At 36.1% G+C, this 23,530-nt stretch overlaps 5 protein-coding genes and 1 pseudogene across 5 annotated transcripts; 5 read left to right on the top strand and 1 right to left on the bottom strand.

The window, feature by feature from the left end:
- The first annotated feature begins 2,236 nt into the window (after positions 1–2,236).
- Positions 2,237–3,228, top strand: LOC125822820 (uncharacterized; annotated as a pseudogene).
- A 3,440-nt stretch (positions 3,229–6,668) lies between these two features.
- On the top strand, positions 6,669–7,785 carry LOC125822822 (uncharacterized). The gene has a single exon (XM_049502281.1). It carries the CDS (start codon positions 6,698–6,700, stop codon positions 7,502–7,504), a length of 807 nt encoding a protein of 268 aa, XP_049358238.1. The 5' UTR covers positions 6,669–6,697; the 3' UTR covers positions 7,505–7,785.
- A 694-nt stretch (positions 7,786–8,479) lies between these two features.
- Positions 8,480–9,751, top strand: LOC125822826 (uncharacterized). Its single transcript, XM_049502284.1, has one exon. The coding sequence runs from the start codon at positions 8,901–8,903 to the stop codon at positions 9,678–9,680; it is 780 nt and encodes a 259-aa protein (XP_049358241.1). The 5' UTR covers positions 8,480–8,900; the 3' UTR covers positions 9,681–9,751.
- A 1,264-nt stretch (positions 9,752–11,015) lies between these two features.
- On the top strand, positions 11,016–12,081 carry LOC125822821 (uncharacterized). The gene has a single exon (XM_049502280.1). The coding sequence runs from the start codon at positions 11,272–11,274 to the stop codon at positions 12,079–12,081; it is 810 nt and encodes a 269-aa protein (XP_049358237.1). The 5' UTR covers positions 11,016–11,271.
- Positions 12,082–14,444: 2,363 nt separating this feature from the next.
- Positions 14,445–15,639, top strand: LOC125822823 (uncharacterized). Its single transcript, XM_049502282.1, has one exon. The coding sequence runs from the start codon at positions 14,833–14,835 to the stop codon at positions 15,637–15,639; it is 807 nt and encodes a 268-aa protein (XP_049358239.1). The 5' UTR covers positions 14,445–14,832.
- Positions 15,640–17,136: 1,497 nt separating this feature from the next.
- Positions 17,137–18,715, bottom strand: LOC125822798 (protein GRAVITROPIC IN THE LIGHT 1). Its single transcript, XM_049502261.1, has one exon. It carries the CDS (start codon positions 18,676–18,678, stop codon positions 17,239–17,241), a length of 1,440 nt encoding a protein of 479 aa, XP_049358218.1. The 5' UTR covers positions 18,679–18,715; the 3' UTR covers positions 17,137–17,238.
- Between the last annotated feature and the right edge of the window lie 4,815 nt (positions 18,716–23,530).

The raw sequence follows: 23,530 nt of genomic DNA on the forward strand, positions 1-23,530 counted from the left end.
TGCAGTAAGTTTCCTCGTTAATTAGGTGCGAGCCTAGAGTGTAATTATGGAAGACATGTACCAATTTACTAATGGAACAGAAACTCATGAAAAATAAGACAACATTAAGCAAATCCACATAATTAATTTAATTTGATCAACAAATGTATTGCACAAACGGCCACTTTACCAAAAACAAGTAGTTTGGATCGAACCAAATCGACAACTCAACCTCTGCATCTTAATTGTGAGGCGCACCTGACAGGTGCCTTACAAGGCGCACCCGCCTTGCGCTAAGGCACATGTCAGGCTACACCTTACACAAACAATTTCACGGTGTTTGCCTTCCGTCCAAATTGCCCTTTTGGTTTGAACCTTCTTTTTATTGCCTTTTTGAAATTTTTGCTCAATTTTTTTTGCCCTTTTAACTTCGAACTCCCTAATACCGACCTCTAGCTTTGTATATCCTCCACCAGTAACCTCTGAGACAAGTCTATTTCTAACTGATAATTAGGGGGGAAATTAGAAGTGTTTGGTGCAAGTAAAGATCAATTGAGCATTAATTAAAACGTGTTGTATAAGGGTCCACCTCACTTTAGTCTGCTGTGGATGGCAGGGAGCATTAGAAGAATAAGCCACTCGTGCACAACTATTTATTTATTAAAACATCTTCTTTCATTTTCTTTTCTTTTTTGTTTTTTCTTTTCCTCCGATGTTGATATTCATATTGGAGTCTGATGAAATTCAAATTCGCATCGGGTCCCACATTGGGGTAAAGGCTCCCTACAAATGCGATTCCGTACCTAGAGTTCGAACTTGAGACCTATTCATTAAGAATGAAGGAGTACTAAGTATTTCATTACCACCTTGTCGGTCATACCACCTTCTTTCATTATACCCCTTACCCTGAATTAGCACCACATATAATCTATGTTGGGTATGTAGCAAGAGTTAATGGGAAATTGAGGGAAGATGAAAGAGGAACTTGGAAAAAGTTGGAAACTTGAAAAGTTGAGAACTTGAAAAGTCCTCTTATGCTTTATTGAAAAGACATTTGTCCCTCATCGGTGGTGGAAAGAAAAATAGGAGAGTTTAAATATAGAAACACTCCTATTAATTGTTAAAAGGGTTGGAAAGAGAAACCCCCCTCGCGCCGTCGTCGTCGCTCGGCTTCGGATTTGGTTTTGGTTTTGGTTTTGGTTTTGGTTTTGGTTTGACCCGACTCGGATCCACGCGCGATCCGTTTAATTTAAATTTTTCCCGTTTTATTTAAATTTCCCGCAGTGACTGTTCTAAAAGGTTGCAACTTTCAGAAACAGCCATGACCGTTTGAAAGGTTGCAAACTTTCATGAATGGTCATGTGGATTCTGAAAGGATTGCAACCTTTCAGAACCAGTTCCTCTTGCCTATAAATACATTGATTCTTCAGATTTATTCCCTACGAATTTTTCTGATTTCTTCTTCTTCTTCTGCACAAAATTTCTTCGTGTACTTTACTGCTGTTGAGTGGTTCGCTGACACCAGCGTTTTGGGTATCAATACACTGGTGATTGAGATCATTCTATCCTGGGAGGACATATTCCAAATCAAACCTCGGATACTAGAGGGGAATAATTTCCTTAAGGGGACACTGTGCATTTAGTGGGCTTGATCTTTTTCTGATTCTGGTTTTTTCAGATTGTGGTACGTTTATTATAGATTTTAGTTTTTTCAATTAATTTTTGTTCATCTATTCTTACTGGTTTATTAAACTTTGGTTACTTCGTGTTTCTGCAAAGTTTATTGAAATCAGTAATTCTGATTTTTTATACACAGATTAATAACAATCTACCCTTTAACCATTTATTATTGAGCCGCGTCAACCGTGTGCCAAATTGAATATTCCAATAATATTTGATACCGGACCAAGGGAGCCACATGGTAAGCATATTATTAATTGCCATCCGGCAGCATTGGCATTTGGCAGGGAGCTGACCTGTAACTGAAGTCCCATATGAAAGCAAAGTCACACAACTCTTTTCAATTTTAAAACAGTGAAGGCTAATAAATGACAATTATTTAGAGCCTTTGGTTGCCAAAAGCGTGTCATTTTACCAATTTAAAGGCATATCCACATGGCCACATTACAATTCACATGCTGAGCGTCCCCCTTGTTGTGCCATCGACCTATATAAATGTCCTTTGGTTGATGCTCATTGCTCACCAAATTTATTCTCACTTCTCACAGAGAAAAAAGTAAAACAGAAAAAGCTAGCCATGGCTGCTCTTGCTTGTTCAAAAACCAAGCCTTTTCGATCTATCAGTTTGCCCAACAGATCACACCCCACAACTTAGAGAGTTGAAGAGGTGCTGAATAAGCTTAATGGATTGGAGACATCAGTTGCACCAACATGGGAGACAATTTGTAATAGTTTGCTCGGGTTGGAGGAGTTACAGAAGTGCACGGATGATCTTCTTAAACTGCCTCAAACCTTTCGGATCATATCCCAATGCCAACATGTTAAATGGTTTGAGGAGTTATTGGGGAACTCGATAAGGATTCTTGATGTTTGTGGCACTACAGGGGAACTCATCTCTCAGTATAAGGAAAACATAAGAGCTCTTCAATCCTCATTCAGAAGACGAAAAGGAGATTCAAGTGCAGAAGCTGGAATTGCAATATTCACCAGTTTCAGCAAGAAAATGAAGAAGGACGCCAAAAGATTAGCCTTGTCCTTGAAGCAAGTGGATTGTGAGACTCTCCCCGCAACATTCCTGGAAGCAGATCAGGAGACAATAGCTGTGATTAGAGCACTAAGGGAAGCCAATGCAGTTTGTATTTTGATTTTCCAAATGCTCTTGTCCTTCTTGTCTATGCCACTTTTGAAGCCGAAGCACCCAAAATGGTCATTGGTTTCAAAACTGATACACAATGGAAGAATAGAACTTGAAGGCCTAGAAAACATTACGAACATGGAAACAAAAGTGGAGACTTTTGAGGCTCAACTTGACAGCATTGAGAAGAGATTAGAAGGAGCATTCAGGAGCCTAATTAGATCGAGAAGCTCACTCCTGAATGTTTTCTCCAGCTAATCTGGAAGTTCCTACACCATTAATTATATAGTAGTTCACCACATTTTGTAAATGGATAATTTTGTACTTACGCTAGAAATATATATTACACGAATTGAAAGACTATACTCAAATTAGAAAAGGTATTTTTCTGAATTCAAAGTGAATAATGCAGACCAGAATCTATTTTCCTGCCAGGAAGTGGATCTTTTGTGTTATTATCTTTTCTTTGTAAGGTTATTAGTTTCAAAACGGTTTTCTTGGTAACAGAGAAATCCTTCAAGATGAGTGGCAACAGCTTGTTGTGGTAATTCTTTGGATAAGTATAGTTCCTTTAGGCCTATTAAAGTGATTTAACAGCACTAGTTAGTTACAATTATTTTCATTCATGTAGTTCGTGGATTATTAGTCCCCTTTCTGTACTCTTCTACAAATCGTCTAAATACTATGTTTTCTCATTGCGTTAAGACAAAATGATGAAATTAAAAAAAAAAAGATGAACATGAATTCAGCGGAAACAAAGAAGAAATCTCACCCGAAAGGACATACAAACACAAACATACACAAGTGAGTGACGTGCATAGGATGAAGAGAGGGAGGGAATTCTCCTGTATATTTTATGTTTCCATTTCAACATACTTTTTCTTTTATAATTTCTCACGCAGTGGGGATACATTTACAGAAGTTACCACTTGGCTAAGGGCCTCATTGGCCCATTTTGGTAATTTGCTCCTGCACTAGACATTCATTCTCCGTATTAACTTTACTAATACAGTTTAAATCAAATTATTCTTTTTAGTTGTTTTCAGGAGTACAAATTTTTCACATGATTTAGTATCGTCCCAATGAGCGAGGATTCATAACCCAACCTCAATTGATTGGAGATTGAGTCTAGTTATTTTTTTGTTTTCAGGTGCACCAATTGTTCATCACATACACAACAGGAATTCATAAATTCACATTGGAATTTAGCATGTTAAAGCATCATACGGAATTGATCAAACAAAAATTTACCTATCTTCACTTGAACCCGAGTTTTCATTACCAAATACCCTTCCGTCTACAGCCAGCAAAACAGAACCATTTCAATCACACCTCGTTACACAATGTCAAAACATTGTTCATCAGCCATCCATACAATATTTTCCATGAAAATAAAAAAGCACCTATATAAGGAAACCAAAATTTACCTGGTGACTTCATCACAACTAATTCCATCCCTCTATAACTTTCTTTAAATTCTGGAATATATTATGAAAAACAAAATCCTTTCGTGTGTCAAACCCAAATCTAAAATTCAAAAACTTGATCAGAAATTGACATTAATTTCAATCAAGACAAGTGATTATTGTCTATGAAACTCAAAACTATAAGGACTATTTATTTTACCAGAAAATCAACGAGAAGAACTATTTAAAGCAAAAAAAATAAAATATTCTCTGTGGAAAGAAACGAAGAACTAAGAGCTTAAAGCCTGTGTTTTGTGAGCTTACCTTGCCTGAGACAAAAAGGAACTGAAGAAGACGGAAAAGAGACGGAAACGAGGGGGAGATAGACAGGTTCAGGTAAAATTAGAAGGGTATGAACTCGGCCCGTGTGTGTCTATTCATTCTTGGACCGGGCTGATTTCGCGGCCCGAATAGCAGCTTTTGACATAGCTTGCGTTTGGAATGTGATATAAAGTCTCAGGTAAGATTTCAAATCACCATTTGGAGGCAATCTCAAATTCTTCAAAAAGCATGAAAATCATTAACCGTCCACATCATGTTGCTTGCATGAGAAAATTTTGCTATGGAGTAAGGCAATACATGGGAACCTGGATCTTCAGAAACAACATGTGCTGGCTTAACTAGAAGAATTGAAGAAAATCCAAAATCACAGGTCTCAGTGGGAAGATAATATAGCTGCAAAAATGGCTTAGTTTGAAGGAATTGCTAGAAAAGAAGAGATTGCTTGAAGACAAAGGTCTAGGGCAACATGGCTTAAGGCGCCTTTTGAGCCTCATGAGATCGTGGACAACATCATAGTTTGTGTTGAGGACAAGTTCCCAGGTCCAGATGGCTTCTTTGAAACACTGTTGGGAAATCACTAAGAAGACTGGTAGCACTGGTAGAGAACTTCCATGATAAGGTGGTTTTCTTGAAGAGCATTAATGCAACCTTTGTTGCATTGATCCCCAAGAAAGTAGGAGCAATGGTGCTAAATGACTTTAGACCTATCAGCCTATTTGGGGGAGTCTACAAAATCATAGCAAAATTGTTGGCAGAGAGACTCATGAAGGTGATCAACTGTTTAGTGGATAATTAACAAATGACTTTCATTAAAGGAAGACAAATAATGGATGCAGTGGGGATATCAAATGAGTGTGTAGAGTATTGACTCAAGACAGAGAAGCAAACAAACCAGGGGTGGTATGCAACTTTGGACTTGTCAACTAATCCAAAGTTGTTTGGGTCACACAATGATGTCGAGTTGTTGTATCCTGGAGGGGACGAATCAAGGGTTGTACTGTTGAATCAGTGTAGATTATACTGCAGTGGAGAGCGGGACATCCACGCCTCATCTTGAATGTTTATTTATTCATATATGTTCATTTTATTTTCAACTGTAATTTGTGGTATATACATACACCAACCGTATGCTGTTGTTAATTCCTTAAATATTGCATAATACATCATTCTCCATATTGCCTACATTAGTTTGGACACCGAGTCTTTGGTTCTCCAGTCTGCAACCATAAAAAGAATAGGGTATAACCTGTTGCTTAGAAATTTTTGGCAATAATTTTACTCATTGGCCGTGGTGCAATTTATTAATAAATTAGTTTTCCTTTTGCAAATCAAAATGGCAAATACGTGTATAAATTAAATATCCACAACATTTTAGATCTTCTAATTTGTATTTTGTATTATCAATGGACATCCACGCTGTTAGCATCGTGATGCGACAATGCTTAGTAGTTAGGGAAGGGGCAACCTGTAACTGAACCCCATATGAAGGCAAAGCCACATAATTTATTCATTTAAATGACTAACTATTAGAGCTTTTCACTTCTGTTTGTCAAATGCGGAGTAATTTACCAAATTTCAAGGCATACCACATGACCACATTTTTTCTTCTTGAAGGCTTACTTGCTTGTATAAATGAACTTGGCTTCTCTGTAAAAAGCATGGCATCCGATATTTCAAAATCCTAAATCCGCCTCTGCTAGTTAGTAAAGTTTGGTGTAAACACCCAAGCGGATTAAAATAAACCTCCATACGTGCACAGTTCCATAATAAAATAAACTTCAGGCCACCTATTACTACATGACAAAAACTTAACTAAACAAACAAAGCAGGCTTCTTGAAGTTGTTGCATTTTCAATCAAATAAAATGTTAGTGTCACAGTATTGGCACCATTTCTGGAGACAAAAAGGATCAAATCTTTTAAATATTAGATGCCTCACGTTCAGTAGAACCTTTTGTTGGCCAAATGTTTAGCAGGTTTACAAGTTCCAAAAAGATCCAGCAGTGCAACACATGCTGATTTAATTAGGCTATCGCTCATCTTATCTCCTCCTTATGGTGTTCTGACTTCTGACTATAAATACCTACTCTGATTCTTCTATTCCATCACCAGTTTGAGATACCACTCATTAGAGAAAAAAAAAAAAACAATAAGAAATGGATTCTCTTTCTTCAAAACCCAATCACGTTCGATCAATCAGTTTGCCCGGGAGATCACACCCTACCACCCAGAGAGTTGAAGAGGAGCTCAACAAGCTCAAATCATTGGAAGTATCAGCTGCACCAGCAGCTGTGAGCAATGGTTTAATCGGTTTAGAGAAATTGTACAAGTGCATAGATGATCTTCTCAACTTGCCTCAAATACTTCAAGCCCTCTCTCAGAGTCTAAATGCAAAATGGCTTGATGATTTATTGGATAAATCAGTGAGGCTTCTTGATCTTTGTGGCACAGTAAGGGAACTCGTCTCACAATGTAAAGAAAATGTAAGAGATTTACAATCATCTCTTAGAAGGAGAAAAGGAGATTCAACTACAGATGACAGCGTTGAAAGATTTACCTCTTTCAGCAAGAAGATCAAGAGGGATGCCAAAAGATCTGTCTCGACTTTGAAACAAATGGATCAAGAGACTGCAGTATTGGTCTTGCTAGATGCAGATCAAGATACAGTAGCTGTGATTAGAGCACTAAAAGAAGCTAATGCAGTATGCCTTTCAACTTTCCAAATGCTATTAACCTTCTTGTGTGTACCCCTTTTGAAGCCTAAGCCATCAAAGTGGTCTTTGCTTTCAAGATTGGTGCAAAAAGAAAGAATAGCATCTGAATACCACGAAGAAAACATGAGCTTTGAAACAAGGCTGGAAACTTTCAAGGCTTACCTTGACAGCTTTGAAGATGGATTGGAAGCAACATTTAGGTGTCTCATTAGATCTAGAAGCTCGCTCCTCAATATTTCCTCCTCCTAATCTGTCAGTTCTTATTCCAAACACTGTAAATTGTATATAAACAGTTTTGTAGTTATGCTAGAAATACACAAATCTCAAGTGAATGAATATACACCAATTTAATATCTCTCTCTATGCGTGTACTTTCATCAATAGCCCAAAATATTCGTCGAAATGGCTCTCTTAAAACTGGGGGGCTTGAAATAGATAAAACTCATTGCCCGTCAGTTACACACTTACGCCACATAATTGGTTTTGTTAATCAAACCAAGGAAGCCTCTCGTGTAAAGCCAGATGACATGAATAATTGACCTGAAAAGTGATATTAATTCATAACATGAATTGCAGAAGAATGAGGTCTGTGTGGAGGAAGCTTCACAATAAGTGCTTGCTACACAGGCTTCTGGAGTTCTGCTAACAGTTCCTCTGCACAGTGACCCAAGGGTGTTAATAAACTCCACCGGCCTCCCCAAGATCCTCTTGATATAAAAGAAACCTCCCGCTATAAAGGAAGACCAAAACCTGGGTCCCTTGATCAGCCTCCTTGAACCTGAACTCATCAGTAAGATACACATCACAAATAAATTAGATAATATAGTTCATGATCTGCTTATCTTTAGTTAAAAGTCCAACTAACTATGACATGACCACCTTAACTTGACCATGTTGATTCAGTATCTGTTTGAATTCCTTCTCAAGTTCATTAGAAGATGTAGATCTAGTCAAGAAGCTAATCCTATACCATTAAATTTCATCAAGCTCCGCAGCCAATTAAACAAAAACAAAATCAAGATTCAAACTAGGATTTGGCATGAAATCACAGACAAAGCAGCCAATAGTGTTCTTTTGAACAAATTAATGGATCAATTACCCATGCCACTTTACTCGAAACAATTTCTGGCAAAAATTTACTCATTGGCCCTGGTGCAATTTAGTAATCAACTAGTTTTCCATTTCGAAATAAAATATGGCAAACAACCACACATACGTGTATAAATTAAATATACAGTACACGTCCATTTGAATATTGGCAAAAAATATCTTTCAGATCTTCTAATCTGTATTTTGTGTAATTAATGGACATCAGCTCCTCCAAACGAGACAGCCTCAGTGGACCCACGTTGTTAGCATCTTGATTGCACCACCAAGTGATGTGACAATGCTTAGTAGTTAGGGAAGGGGCAACCTGCAATTGAACCCCATATGAAGGCAAAGCCACATAATTTATTCATTTAGATGACTAATTATTAGAGCTTTTGTTTGCCAAATGCATAGCAATTTACCAAATTCCAAGGGATACCCACATGACCACATTTTCTCTTCTTGATACCTCTTTGTTTATATAAATGACCTTTCTTCGTACTTATTGTTCATCACAACATTCAGCTTTTCTCACAACATAGAAACACTAAAAACCATGGCTACTACTTCTTGCCATATTAGGTCAATCAGTTTACCCACTAGACCACACAATCAGAGAGTGGAAGAGATTCTCAACAAGCTCAAGATGCTGGAAGTATCTACTGCATCAACAGCAGAGACTATTTGCAGTCGTCTACTTGTTTTGGAAGACCTACACAAATGTGTTGATGATCTTCTTAACTTGACTCACCCCTCCCAACATGGAAAATGGTTTGAAGATTTATTGGAACAATCCATGAGAATTCTTGATGTTTGTGGCACGATAAGGGAATTAGTGTCACAATGTAAGGAACACGTAAGAGATGTAGCATCATCTATCAGAAGGAGAAAGCAAGATTCAAACACAGAATCCAACATAGTCAGATTCGCCTCCTTCAGAAAAAAGATGAAGAAGGATGCTAGAAGATTAGTCTTGTCCTTAAAGCAAATGAATGAGGAGACTGAGGGATCAGTGTTCCTAGATGCAGTGCCGGAAATAGCATTTTTTATTAGAGCAATGAGAAAAGCCAGTGCATCATGCATTCCGATTTTCCAAATGCTCTTGTCTTTCATGTGTGTGCCACTCTTGAAGCCTAAGTCATCTAAATGGTCACTGGTTTCAAGATTGGTGTATAAGGGAAGAGTATCATGTGAAGTCCAAGAACCAAATATCAACATGGAAACCAGGCTGGAAACTTTTGAGTCTCAACTGGATAGTTTTGAGAATGGATTGGAAAGAGTATATAGATGCCTGATTAGATCAAGGAGCTCCCTACTAAATACAGTTTCCTTCTAAACTGTATAGTTGACCAAATTTTGTATATACAATTTGTAGTTATGATAGAAAAGAACAATATACAAGTGAAAGATTATATGGAAAATCTAATCTGCGTCTTTTTTCATGATTTTGTTCCCCTCTGTGTGCAATTAACAGATATCTAAATTTATAATAGAATGATACTACTCTCGCATATCACAAGTTTCTAAGGCTGTTCCAACAACAGGATAAGCTTCTGAGTCTCCAATTTTTGTTGTCATTTTCTATAAAGATATAGCCATGAGAACCTAAAAATTCTTCAAAGATTGATGAGTAATTTAACCTATTTTGGGACCTAAATGAAATAGAAATTGATAAATTCTTCAAAGGACACACGTCATATTAATTCGGTTTGCAAGTATAGTTTTCATTGTGTTTGATTGTCAGCTTCATCTGAGATTATTTCGTTTTCAGAGAACCTTTAGTCTTTCTCCACATGCCAAATCCCTTGATGGATGAACAAGTGAAAACTAAAATTCTCATACTGTAAAAAAAGGGAACAATTTCACTTTATTGTATAGATAATCTTCTCCAAAGTTGCATAGAGTAAAAAAATGAAGGCATGAAGCTTCATAAAATATAATTGAAGGCATGAAGACAGCTTAATGTTTCACAGATATTAGAACTCACCTACCATGACAGAAACTGATTTAAGGGTAATATCTGGACAAAAATACACTCGTGTACAAATGAATATGAAATATTTCTTTGCTATTCGCTTTACCCACCATATCGTAACACATCCTAATCAATTAGATAATACAGCTCACAATCTGCTATTCTTTGGTTCATATCAACTACTTGTGGTCTGTGGAAACCACCATTAGTAGAACTAAGTAAATTTTGTCCTTTCTGAATTTGACCTCAAAATTATAAGAAGTATTACACCTTGTCAAGAAGCTTGTACAGATATGCTCCTAGCACCTTGTCAAACAAATTCAAATAACAACCTTCCATACGTGTACAATTCCATAAAATAAACTTCACTCGTGCAATATGAATTTTATATTTGATCTACTTGCCCCTTTTAAAGTCTTTGACACCTTAAAATATTCCCACTATTCTTTAATAATTTATATCTCAGTTATCTAAGCATTTTTTGTTCTAGTAGTTGACAGATTTAAGCTTTTATGGAGGGGGCAAGCTTAGGTGGCCACCTGTTACAGACAGAAACTAACTAAACAACTGAACAAGTAAAACAGGCTCCTTGAAGCTAATGCATCTTCAATCACATAATACCAATAAAAAAACATGTGTCATAGTATTAGCACCATTTCTGGAGACAGAAAAGGGGAATCTATTCAATACCCACGTGATAATGAGATGCCTCACGCTCATCCCATAACTATGAGGACTAATAAAAGTAATCAGCAGAGCCTTTGTTGGCCAAATGTGTAGCAGGTTTACGAGTTCCAAAAAGATCCAGCAATTCAATCACATGCTGATTTAATAAGGTTACTGCTCAATTTGTCTCCTCCTATGGCTGTCTGACTATAAATACCAACTCTGAAGCTTCAATTCAATTACCAGTTTGAGATATCCCCTCATCAGAAAAAAAAACCCATAAGAAATGGCTGCTCTTTCTTCAAAACCCAACCACGTTCGATCAATCAGTTTCCCTGGGAGATCACACCCTACCATCCAGAGAGTAGAAGAGGAGCTCAACAAGCTCAAATCATTAGAAGCACCTGCTACACCAAAAGCAAACACTGTGTACAATGGTCTACTCATATTGGAGAAATTATACAAAAGCATAGATGATCTTCTCAACTTGCCCACCCTTCAAACCCTATCCCAAAGTCTAGATGCTGAATGGGTTGACGATTTATTGGACAAATCAGTGAGGCTTCTTGATGTTTGTGGCACTACAAGGGAACTTGTCTCACAATATAAAGAAAAAGTAAGAGATCTTCAATCATCTCTCAGAAGGAGAAAAGGAGATTCAACTACAGATGACAGCATTGAAAGATTTACCTCTTTCAGCAAGAAGATCAAGAGGGATGCCAAAACATCTGTCTTGACTCTGAAACAAATGGATCAAGAGACTGCAGTACCAATCTTGCTAGATGCAGAACAAGATACAATGGCTGCGATTAGAGCACTAAGAGAAGCTAATGCAGTATGCATTTCAATTTTCCAAATGCTCTTGTCCTTCCTGTGTGTGCCACTTTTGAAGCCCAAGCAATCAAAATGGTCATTGCTTTCAAGATTGGTACACAAAGAGAGAATAGCACCTGACGTCCAAGAAGAAAACAAGAGCTTAGAAACCAGGCTGGAAACCTTTGAGGCTTACCTTGACAGCTTTGAAAATGCACTGGAAGCTGTATTTAGGTGCTTGATTAGATCTAGAAGCTCGCTCCTCAATGTTCTTTCCTGCTAATTTGGAAGTTGTTATTCCATACTCTGTAAATTGTATATGAACAGTTTTGTAGTTATGTTAGAAATACATAAACTTCAAGTGAAAGATTATATACCACTTATTGCATCTCTCTCTCAGATCAAAATTTAAAAGGTTATGCCCGTGAATTTCACCACAAAGAAAGCACTTAGCAGTCTCTCTATGTACCTGATGTCAGGTTAAGTTTGGGTTGTTCATATCCATTGAAATGGTCCACTTAAAACTAGAGGGGAAACTGATAAAATGCATAGCACATTCATTACATACATACTTTACATAATTGGCTCCAAAAATCAAACTAATTAAAGGTCATAATGAGGATGAAGAATTTCTTCATTATTCTACTTATCCACCATATTTTTATGCATCACTAAGAAGTTAGAAATATACCTTATGAGCTGCTTAATCTTAGTTCATAGTCCAGCTAGATATGGTGACCACTGTAACTATGGCAATCTTAATTTCATCATATGTCTTCTGCGATAATTGGAAGCACTAGATCTAATCAGGAGGCTTATTCAATCAAGTCCTTTTTTTTCTAGCTCCTTAGCCAAATTCAAGAAAAGAAAAGAAAATCAAGATCCAGCAAAAATATCTGGCACAGAGATCAGCGGGGCAAAACAGACAACATAACGTTCTTTCGAACAATTAAATGGAAAAAATAACACTGCCACTTCGTTCGACTCCATATCAGTTTAATCTGACAGACTACTGTGGCCTTGCTCAGCAAGCTTAATTGCGTTGCTCCCAAAAAGTCCACTAGCAGTCCTTGAAGACGACCTGTATGCTCCCCAAATAAAGATTTAAAGGGAACTTGACTAACTAAAATGTGGCTAGCACTCTTTTGAGGCTCAGCTTGACAACTTCAAATGTAATTTGGAAGGAACATAGGTGCCTGATTACATCACTGAGTTCTCTCCTAAAAATCTTCTCATGCTAATTGCGAAACTTTTATTGCACATGTGTAGTTGGCTAGTTAGTTTTCACATATATAACGTTCATGGGAAGCTTAACAGCCTTCCCTTTGACCTGTTGGTCGTGCCTCATGGTGCCCCGTGGCTAGCTATTAAGTGCATAGCGCCATGGACAGGCCTGCTAGATTTTGCAGAGCCAACTTACAAGTGTATCTGTGCCTGTGTCAGAGATCTTCAATCCTGTCAGAAGGAAAAAAGGAGACTCAAGTACAGAGCCAGCTTCACCAGAGGAGCCCAAAAGTTATTCCTGGTCTTAACTATTTAAATAAATGGATGAAGAGATTGGTGAATCAGAATTCCAAGATTCAGATTTGGACACTACCTATGTGATTAGTTACTAAGAGGAGCCAGTTTAGTGTGCATTTTAATTTCGCAAAAGAATAGCATATGAAAGTCATGCAAACAACATTAACTTTGAAACTTGGCTGGAATCCTTCGACCGTCACCCTGAGTGCTTTGAAGGACCATTTAGGTGCCTGATTAGATCGAGGGGCTGTCTCCTGAATATATTCTCTCCATCTAGTTCATTCTGCATTCTTATGTGTTCCTTTCCCTGCATACTTAAAAAATAAGATATCTCAGAGAGAATGTGAAACTCATGGTTTTAACTCATAAAAGTTCTGTAAAAAATATAAATTTCCCTCTCTTTGCCCTGGAGGGTGAGTTGTAGAGGAGAACAATTATTCAGTCAATAATTTGATAAACATTAAACAAGCACAGCAAATCCAGCCATACATGCATGCACAAAATTAAATATTTGAATTTCCAATACACTCATGTATCCATTATTGATTTAATTAAAAATTGCTAAGCCACCTACTGCTGAACTAATTAAAAGGATAGAAATCATAGCCATATCTTGGAAATCTTTGAGAAGAACTTCTTAGCTGTAATCTTCCAAATGGAGCCAAAGAAAATAAAAGGATATGATTGCACTGGCATGTATTAATTAGCTCTGCCTATATGATTTTTTATCTTTAAATTTTTCATACCGTAAGTTCTTAGTTTTGTTTCTAATTTAGGTAATAATTCCAATTTTATTGTTTAGTTCTTCACTAAAATCGCAGAGTACAAAAAATTAAAGCATGAAAAATAGGAAAGAAGACCACTCCTGCAATCTGATGATGTATTCCTTTATTATTTCACCTTGCCCACCATATAATAAAACATTTTAAACAATTAGATTATACAGCTCATATGTGCTCTTCTACAGGTGATAAATAAGCTACTCCACCCATTATTTTAATCAAGTACATTAGGCCTTTCTAAATTTCTCGGAATTATTAGGAACATTACATCTAGTTGAGAAGCTTATAGAGATATGATTCCAACCCCTTGCCAAGCAAATCCAAAAGAATACTTCCATACATGTATATGTTCCATAAAATAAACTTCAGTCGTGCATTATGAATTTTATATTTAATTTGCTAGCCCCTTTGAAAGTCTTGACACCTTAAAATAATCCCATTACTATGTAATTATTTATATCTCAATCATCTAATTATTGTGTTATAGTAGTTGATGGATTTAAGCTTTTATGGAGGAGACAACCTTACCTGGCTACGTATTACATGACAAACACTAACTAAACAACTGAAGAAATAAAGCAATCCAGCCGTGCAATCACATGCTTATTTAATTAGGCCACTGTTAATCTTGTCTCTCTTACTATGGATGTCTACCTATAAATACCAACACTCGAGCTTCAATGCCAACACAAGTTTTAAAACTCCCCTCATCAGAGAGAAAATCATAAGAAATGGCTGCTCTTTCTTCAAAACCTAATCACATTCGATCAGTCAGTTTTCCTGGCAGATCACACCCAACCACCCAGAGAGTTGAAGAGGAGCTAAACAAGCTCAAATCTTTGGAAGTATCAGTTGCACCAGCAGCTGTGACCAATGGTCTACTTGGTTTGGAGAAATTATACAAGTGCATTGATGATCTTTTCAACTTACCTCAAACCCTTCATGCCCTATCCCAGAATCTACATGCAAAATGGTTTGACGATTTATTGGATAAATCAGTGAGGCTTCTTGACCTTTGTGGCACAATAAGGGAACTTGTCTCACAATGTAAAGAAAATGTAAGAGATCTTCAATCCTCCCTCAGAAGGAGAAAAGGAGATTCAACTACAGATGACAGCGTTGAAAGATTTACCTCTTTCATCAAGAAGATCAAGACGGATGCCAAAAGATTAGTCTCCACTTTGAAGCAAATGGATCAAGTGACTGCAGTATCGGTCTTGCTAGATGCAGATCAAGATGCATTACCTGCGATTAGAGCAATAAAAGAAGCTAATGCAGCATGTCTTTCAACTTTCCAAATGCTCTTGTCCTTCTTGTGTGTGCCACTTTTGAAGCCTAAGCTATCTAAATGGTCACTGCTTTCAAGATTGGTAAACAAAGAAAGAATAGTTCCACTAGTCCTAGAAGAAAACATGAGCTTAGATGCCAAGCTTGAAAACTTTGAGGCTTATCTTGTCAGCTTCGAAGATGGATTGGAAGCAACATTTAGATGCCTGATTAGATGTAGAAGCTCACTACTGAATGTTTTATCCTGCTAATGTGGCAGTTGATATTCCATATACTTTAAATTGTATATACACAGTTTTGTAGTTATGTAGAAATATACAATCTTCAGGTGATTGAGTATACATCAATTTTGTGCCTTTTTCTCTATCTATATCTATATAGTAGTACATATGGAGTGTGCATGAATACTGCCATAAACTGTGTTAGTAGGACTATAATTCAAATACCTGAATAAGAGTCCAATTTATCATGTTATGCGTAGAGTTTTAGCGTATAGAAAGAGTTTCTGCAGTATTTGTCAAAATCTGATGTCCGGTTAAGTTTTATCCCCAAAATAGTTTTAACCTGCAGTGAACAAACTAACACAAGTCTCACAACAAACGCACTGCCAGGATGATAAAACCGGAGATATTACTCTACCTACGATACTAGATATGTTGATGGAACAGAAAGAAAATACTCCCTCCCTTTCAATTTGTTTGTCGGGTTTTGACTTGACACTGAGTTTAAGAAAGTTGCCCAAGACTATATAGGGATACAACAGTTTGTTCTCTCAACCAATGTGGAACACTTAACAATCCCTCACAAGCTCATGGCTGGACATCTAACACACACAGGGGTCCAACGTTGTTAACAGATCGAGCTGGACATCTAACATGACATGAGCCGCCAATATTGGAAAACAGAATAATGGGGATAAGGTCTTGTGTCTGATACTATGTTAAGAAAATGGACCTCAACCTGGAAAGCTAACTCGTGAGATAAGGATAGCCAAAGACCATATAAGTAGACAACAAGCTCAATCTCTGAACCAATGTGGGGAACTTAATGACCACACTACATATATGAGACATTATTTTGATGTTCATAAGACGCATTCCTATAAATGAAGCATCTAGAATATGCAACGTCCGAACAGAAAAAAAAAATCAAATTAATAGAAACAGAAATTATTGTGACAACATGTTTCACAAAAATAAATACAGCATACGAAGAAGAAGTCCAACTAACCTTCTGGGAAGAAGTTACACAGAAAGTAGTCTTCTTTAAAATCCTTTTGTTTGACTACATTATATAGAAAGAATATAAGCTTCCAGCTGCAATGGAACCCTATATGTTCAATGAAACGTCAAAAACAATAACCATGAAAAGTTCACAGGACTGATCTTGAAAAGAAAATGAATGTCATACATATATACACAGAATTTCCATCCTACGGCCAGTGGCCTAGACCCAAAAAAGGGGCTTTTATCAACTTACTCAAAGCATCATAAAGTCCAATATTAGCATACTGTATCAGTAACAAGAAAACAAAGATGAACATGCACGAAGTTGTACCAAAAACTGCAAAAATTAGTAAAGGGAACTTAAGGTTCGAAGATACCCATTATATAGGTGATAGATTCATTTCACAAATCCGAGCAAAAATTACATTTTTAAGTCTACCGGAGCAAAAACTATACTGACCTTTTGAAGTTACCGGCAAACAAAAGACATAATTTCAATCATTGGTTTGCATAGAAACGATCCCCAAGTCAAATGAATCAGTTTTTATTTTGATACCAACTAATAGGACTAATACAGAGACAAGGCAAGTAGTGCATGGACTAATTTATGTCCATCCCAAAAACTTAAAACCCATTTTTGGGGACTAAATAAACCCTAGCCTTAACAACTGATCCATTTCCAAGCTTAAACCCCGGACTAACCGGAAACCCAACAACTAGACCCATACCCATTCTCCCTCCTATCCCCATGGAAATGGAATACTTCACTACACTATCCATGTACTTCGGGTGAAACTCGGATCCATTGCTTGCCTCAAAATGACTTGGCGGAGGATCCAAAGAAAAGGCCAGCAAATGCAGCAGCCAAACGGTCTTTGCTAGCCCAAGAAACTCCCCGTAAAACTGACTCCTCGGATGGTTCCCAGTCAGTACCTGACGCCTCTGCTCCAAATCGCCAAACAGAGATTCCTCCATTTTGGGGTGTACAATGGCCAAATACTTCTTGAAACAGAAGTTCCCAAAACTGCAAGTTGGGAGAATCCCAAGAAGTTCCATTGGGTCCATTGCTTTCATGTCCCTGTACTGTGTAAAACACTCGCGGCGGTGCTGGTCTGGGTGGAGCAGTGATGACAAGCTTCCGTCCATGTAGAATGTCTCGTGATCGAATCCTTGGAACATTTTGCGGTTCACATAAGATTCCAGTGCGTATTTTGCGTGGTTGGCCCCGACAATTGAATCCACCGTTGGTGTGGTGGAGTTCGATGAAGCAGCTTCAATGGATCTCACTGCCGCCGCAATGTCCCAGTGAGCAGAGCGCATCAAAGAGAGGAGCAAACTCGTGAAGGATTTTGAGGCTTCTTTAACTGAGCTCACTGTAGATTCGAACAGGTCAGGTGCCGGCGACATATTAATTGGAGTTTGACTGCTGCAGTTAACTCTTCGTTTTGACTTGCTTTTCTTTCCACTATTGCTGCTAAGCAACGTCGCCGTTTTTAGCTTCTCCTTCAAATCATCGATCTCAATGTCCTTTGCCTTCACTTCTTGCTTCAGTTCTTCCACGGCTGACTCATACGGCGCCACCACTTCTCTCAGCGTCGCCGCCCCGACTCTCCAGTCCCCTCTTTCACTTCCACCGCCGACATTCCGCCGGAATCTTTCCCTCAACACTCCAAGCCTCCGCAGTTCAGATATCACAGCCACGTCAGCCACGCGCATTTTATCCTGATCCCATGGACAATGCGCCTCCTGTAGACTAACGTAAGCCTTCTTCATTGCCGACACTGCATCGAACACTTCCCCTAAAAGCATTTCCATTTCAATTACTTTCTCAGTTCTTATCTCCTCATTTTTTACCTCAAAATTCTGGAATTTTTCCAGAGTTTCCACATAAGGTGGGCGTTCTTCTTCTTCTTCGTCGTCGTCTTCGGTAGTGTACTTGTCATCTTCAGATTCGTCGGCGTCACGAGCACCGGAGATGTGGCCGTTGGAGGAAAGTGGATGGAGCAAGCAAGAAGCAGTGACACGTTGGATCAGATCCGAGAAATTGGAAACCTTGTTGGCCATTTTCTAACACAGTAGCAGCAATTTTGGGATCAAGAGTGAAAGAGATTAATAAGTCAAGGCCACTAGTTTAGTTATTTACTTTTAGTACCGATTTATTTTACAATTAACTGTCTCTCCAGTTCGTATCTTTCATAGAAAATAGTCAAAATGTCCTTTTTAATGTTGGTGATTTTTCTGTCCTCATCAATCTATCGGCTAAAAAATACTTCTAACCTTATCTTTTATTTCCAATTTGAACATATTTTAAATATGTCACTCCACTAATCGTAAAAGTCAGGTAAGGGTGTATTATAACTCTTTTAATTGTTGTTTGGATCTTTTAAATTGCTTAAGTATATGCATTGAACTTCTTAAATTTTCAAATGCATACTTCAAATTGTTGTATTTGAAACTTATTTTAAAATGAGATAAGAAAATATATAAGTATTATATATACAATAGAAAATTAAAGAACAAAATTGAAATTATACATTGGAGAAATAAAATACAGATCAGTTTTTTTAAAAATAATAATAATTCACTCATAGCATCGGTCAAATTAGCCCTTTAAATTTGAGATTTGAATCAAAATCATCCTTTTTATTTAGTGTGAAATATATTAATAGATCTTTAACTATTCAAAATATTTTTATTTATCTCATTTCGATTCTCGGGAACGATTAGGTTGGAGAGGATGAGCCGTTAGGGTGGGCGAGGGTTCTTTTTCCCCTTCTTTGGATTAAGAAGAAGTGGTTGGACTAAAATGGTGTGTGATCAGATCTGAAACATAAATTGATGAAGAATTGCTTTTTCCTTTACTTTAAAAAGGTTATGTATGAAAAAAGATTAATTACTTTTACTAGAGAAGTGTGTGTGACCTGAATTTAACGCTAAATTAGGAAGTTAAACTATGTATTCTTCTTTTTTGATTGGTTTATTTTCCATGTTAAAGAACGTATGTATATCTCACCCTCATGATGTGCCAAATCAGAGTGTTGAAGAGACACTTTAAAAGTAGGAGACCATTAACACTTTTCTTCCGATGACTCATTAGTCACTCATAAATAATGTAACACTTCTGGATACATCAATCTAAAGTTGATTTTCACATTTGTGCAAAAGAACTAATCATAGTGTATGACGAATCTTCTAGATATATAGAAGCATATACTTAATTGCTAGTATTATATAATATCCAGGCTAATAAGAATATTGAACTTTTTTTTTGGATGCATCAAACAAAAGTTTCCACTTTTTGCAAAAGAATAATCATAGTGTATGAGATTCTAGATAGGACCATATCCTTGCTATTTGCACATAATAATTTTAAACAAACAAAAGTTAAAGGCTTAAGTCATCGACCGCCCCTTAAAATTGTCCGCATAATTTACTTAGACACATTAATTAAGATTTGTACCTATTGAACACTTAAATTGTTCAAAACATGTACCTATTAAACACAAAATGCTGATATGGCAAAAAATGTGTTTTGCACTTCCCTGAAGACAGTGGCGGAGCCACCTTACAATGAGGGGGTTCATCCAAACCCCCTTCAGCGAAAAATTATATGATTTATACATGGTTAAAATAATTTTTTAGGTATATATAGTAGATGTCGAACCCCCTTCGACTACTTTATGTGTCTATTTTTTAGATTTTGAACCCCCTTATTGAAAATCTTGGCTCCGCCTCCGCCACTGCCTGAAGCGCGTGAAAAGATTCAAAATAGTGTATTTTTGAATTCCTTTACATTTTTTCTTCTTTTATTGACACTTGGCATTATAATTAACTTAAAAACATTTTTCTTCTTTCATTTACAATTTTTTCAAAAAAGAAAAAGACCCCACTCCCTACCTATCATCTTCTTCATACTTTAGTTTGCAAAAAAAATTTCATTTTAGCTCCAACATTGTTTTTCTTTCTTTTTTATAAAAAAAAGAATATTATTTCTTCCAAATATGAAGATAAATGAAAATCAACTATGAAGATTTAGATTTGAAAGTTCGTATAATTTCTTTCAAATCTCATAAAAATGATGAACAAATATGAAGAAGAAGAAGAAAGAAGATAAATGATTTTTACCTATAAAAAGTTAGCCGATATTTGTTTATCACAATTTTCGAACAAAGATTTTTACTCAAATTCATATATAAACCCATTAAATTTATTAAAAATGACATTCAAAAATTTGAAAGAATTAATTTTTGAGCTATCAATTTCATTTTTTCATCGATGTAAAAATAAATAATCACCGGCAAAAATTTCTTTCTTCTTCACTCTTAGTATGAAAATGTATATATATCTTTTTTAAAAGCTAATCTTGAAGTTATTTGAAAAGAATTAGGTTTTGTGATTTGAGAAAAAATGTATTTTGGGAAGAAGATGAAGATGAAAGGGGGTTGCGTAGGGGTGGGGTTGGGTTGGATAGAATAGGTTGACATTTTCATTTTTTTCTTTTCTTTTTCTTTTAAATTTTTTTTAGATATTATATAAAAAGTGTTTGAAATAATTTTAAACAAAATTTTTTTTTTTTATAATTTTCAGGGCCCAGTGCCACATGTTATTTTTTAATTAGCCGTTTTGCCACGTCACCACAAGTGTAGCACACACTCTTCATATATTTTGTTGATTATCAAAAAATGTCTAATAGGAACAATTTTTGAATTGGTAAAAGTGTTCAATAGGTACTAGTCTTAGTTGAAGTGTCTAAGTGAATTATGCGGACAACTTTAAGGGGCCACTGATGACTTAAGCCAAAGTTAAAAGAAAATATAGCATATTCAGATGCATGCAACAAGGTAATATAACGTGTCATTCCGTGATGAATACTGAAGTATAATACTACCTTTTGAGCTACCAAAGTAAAGATTGGGGGACACTTGTTGAATGCTAATTAAGTACATATGCATAATTAGCTCTTGGATAAAGAGTAATTAGAGGGAAATCTAAATGGGACTTTGTGAGGATCTTCAGATACAATAAATTATAACCACTCAGATATGGTACACTGAAAATATAATATGTTTAAAAAGTATATTCATCCCCTATTTCCTAGCTATGAGGAAAATGAACCAAAAATATACACTTGAACATTGCACCAGGTGTTTTATATTTACCTCTATTCAAAACTTTTCTTGTCATCAAAGCAAACATTTCTAATTTTTCTCTGCTAGATTTGGGATTTCAATGCAAGCAAATGGTATCTTGCTTTAGCTATATTTAAATATTTTTACATCATTGGTACATATAATATAATTTAGATTCATATTCAAAAATTATTTAACTTTTAGACAAATTGACAGCGTAAATATTTTTTCAATTATCAGTATATTGTTATGAACTATGCATTTACTAGTCATGGTTAGTAATGCAAGAAATTAAAATAGATAACCCTACCAATTGAAGTGCATTACTGCTTCTTCCTAAATTATTGAGATGTGGATAGGTAGCCCAAAACAACACGGTATGGAGGAGTTAAGAAAGGGACTACCAAACAGCCATACACAAATTCATTGTTTGTGACAAGTGCCCTCTCATTCAACATTTAATGAATGTGTCCAAACCCAACTACTAGCTAGCCATAGCTAAATGTAGTGAGTGGCCACCACCTCCTAAAATTTCATTATATGCTTATTTTTATATATTTTCTATTTTGTTATGAATTATGATCCTCGAAACTTCTTTTCACCCCACATGATGTACATCCAAATATACTATTTCCATGATTAATTATGATAGTTTTCATGTTGATGTAGGTCGGTCTCTAGCTCTTAAAATTTTTGCAACTCTTGGAATCATTGTTTAATGAACTATGATAGTTCTCATGCAACTTTTTAGGTTACATTTTGGAGACAGAGTATGTACGTACTTACACGAGTTTATCCATACAAAATCAAAGTCAATGCAATGAAGCACTATAAATGGTATTCCTTTATTTATGTATACTTTTGTTTTTAGTCCGCTTAAAAATAACTATTTTTATTTTTATTTGACAATTCTTTAATTATAATTTTTCACATTATATCTTTAAAATTACAAAATCAAACCTCAATTTGATACATTATATTTTATCTTTAATTTTTAAGATCATAAAATTCAAAAAATAAAAAATATTTTACTTTCTTAAACCAAATAAATTAAAATAAAAAGAGTATTTTCTCTTTTATTTTCATTTATGTGATATTATTTTTTTCAATCAAACATAATCATATAAATTGAGAGTATTAACATTATATGGGTAAGTGCGTGGACCTGGGAACAGTGAGAGAACATGCCACTCATAAGAGCACAACGATGTAGTACCCACCTTATAACTTGATGAGTTGTCTCAATAAACCAGAGCTAACCACCATATGTAGCAGTAGATCTCACTCTATGAACTCAAATTCAATCTTTGGTTGTACATTTATACTTTAATTTAATGTCCAATCCAAAGTACCTCCAATCAAGACAATATTTGGGAGCCCACCCCCATTTTTCTCTATGCCAACCGACTTTTTTGGATGAATGAACCTTTGTTAAGCCCGAGCTGGCGGTGGCCTAGATGCTTGAGAAAAGTAATAAATTAAGCTTAAAAAAATTTAAGTTTGTACTACATAAATCCTTTAAACAAATAAAATATTAAAGAGAGATATGCCACTATCCCTATCAATTATCATTATACTATAGTTGATGCAAGTATGGAAGTTGTTCTCCTGTTGGTTGAAGCCTTGACACATAGAATTATGAAAAAATAATAATTTTAAAAACAAATAAGATTACAGTAATAAATTTTAATGATTTTTATCGGATCCGATCAAGAGTTCGATCCTAAATTATGGGTCGGGAGCAGGGTGAGCCCCGAGTCTAATCCTGACTCCCTATGGAGGTAAGG

The sequence above is a fragment of the Solanum verrucosum genome, unplaced genomic scaffold (genome assembly GCF_900185275.1).
Source record: "Solanum verrucosum unplaced genomic scaffold, falcon-dt-bn FXZP01000103.1, whole genome shotgun sequence".
Classification (NCBI taxonomy): Eukaryota; Viridiplantae; Streptophyta; class Magnoliopsida; order Solanales; family Solanaceae; genus Solanum; species Solanum verrucosum.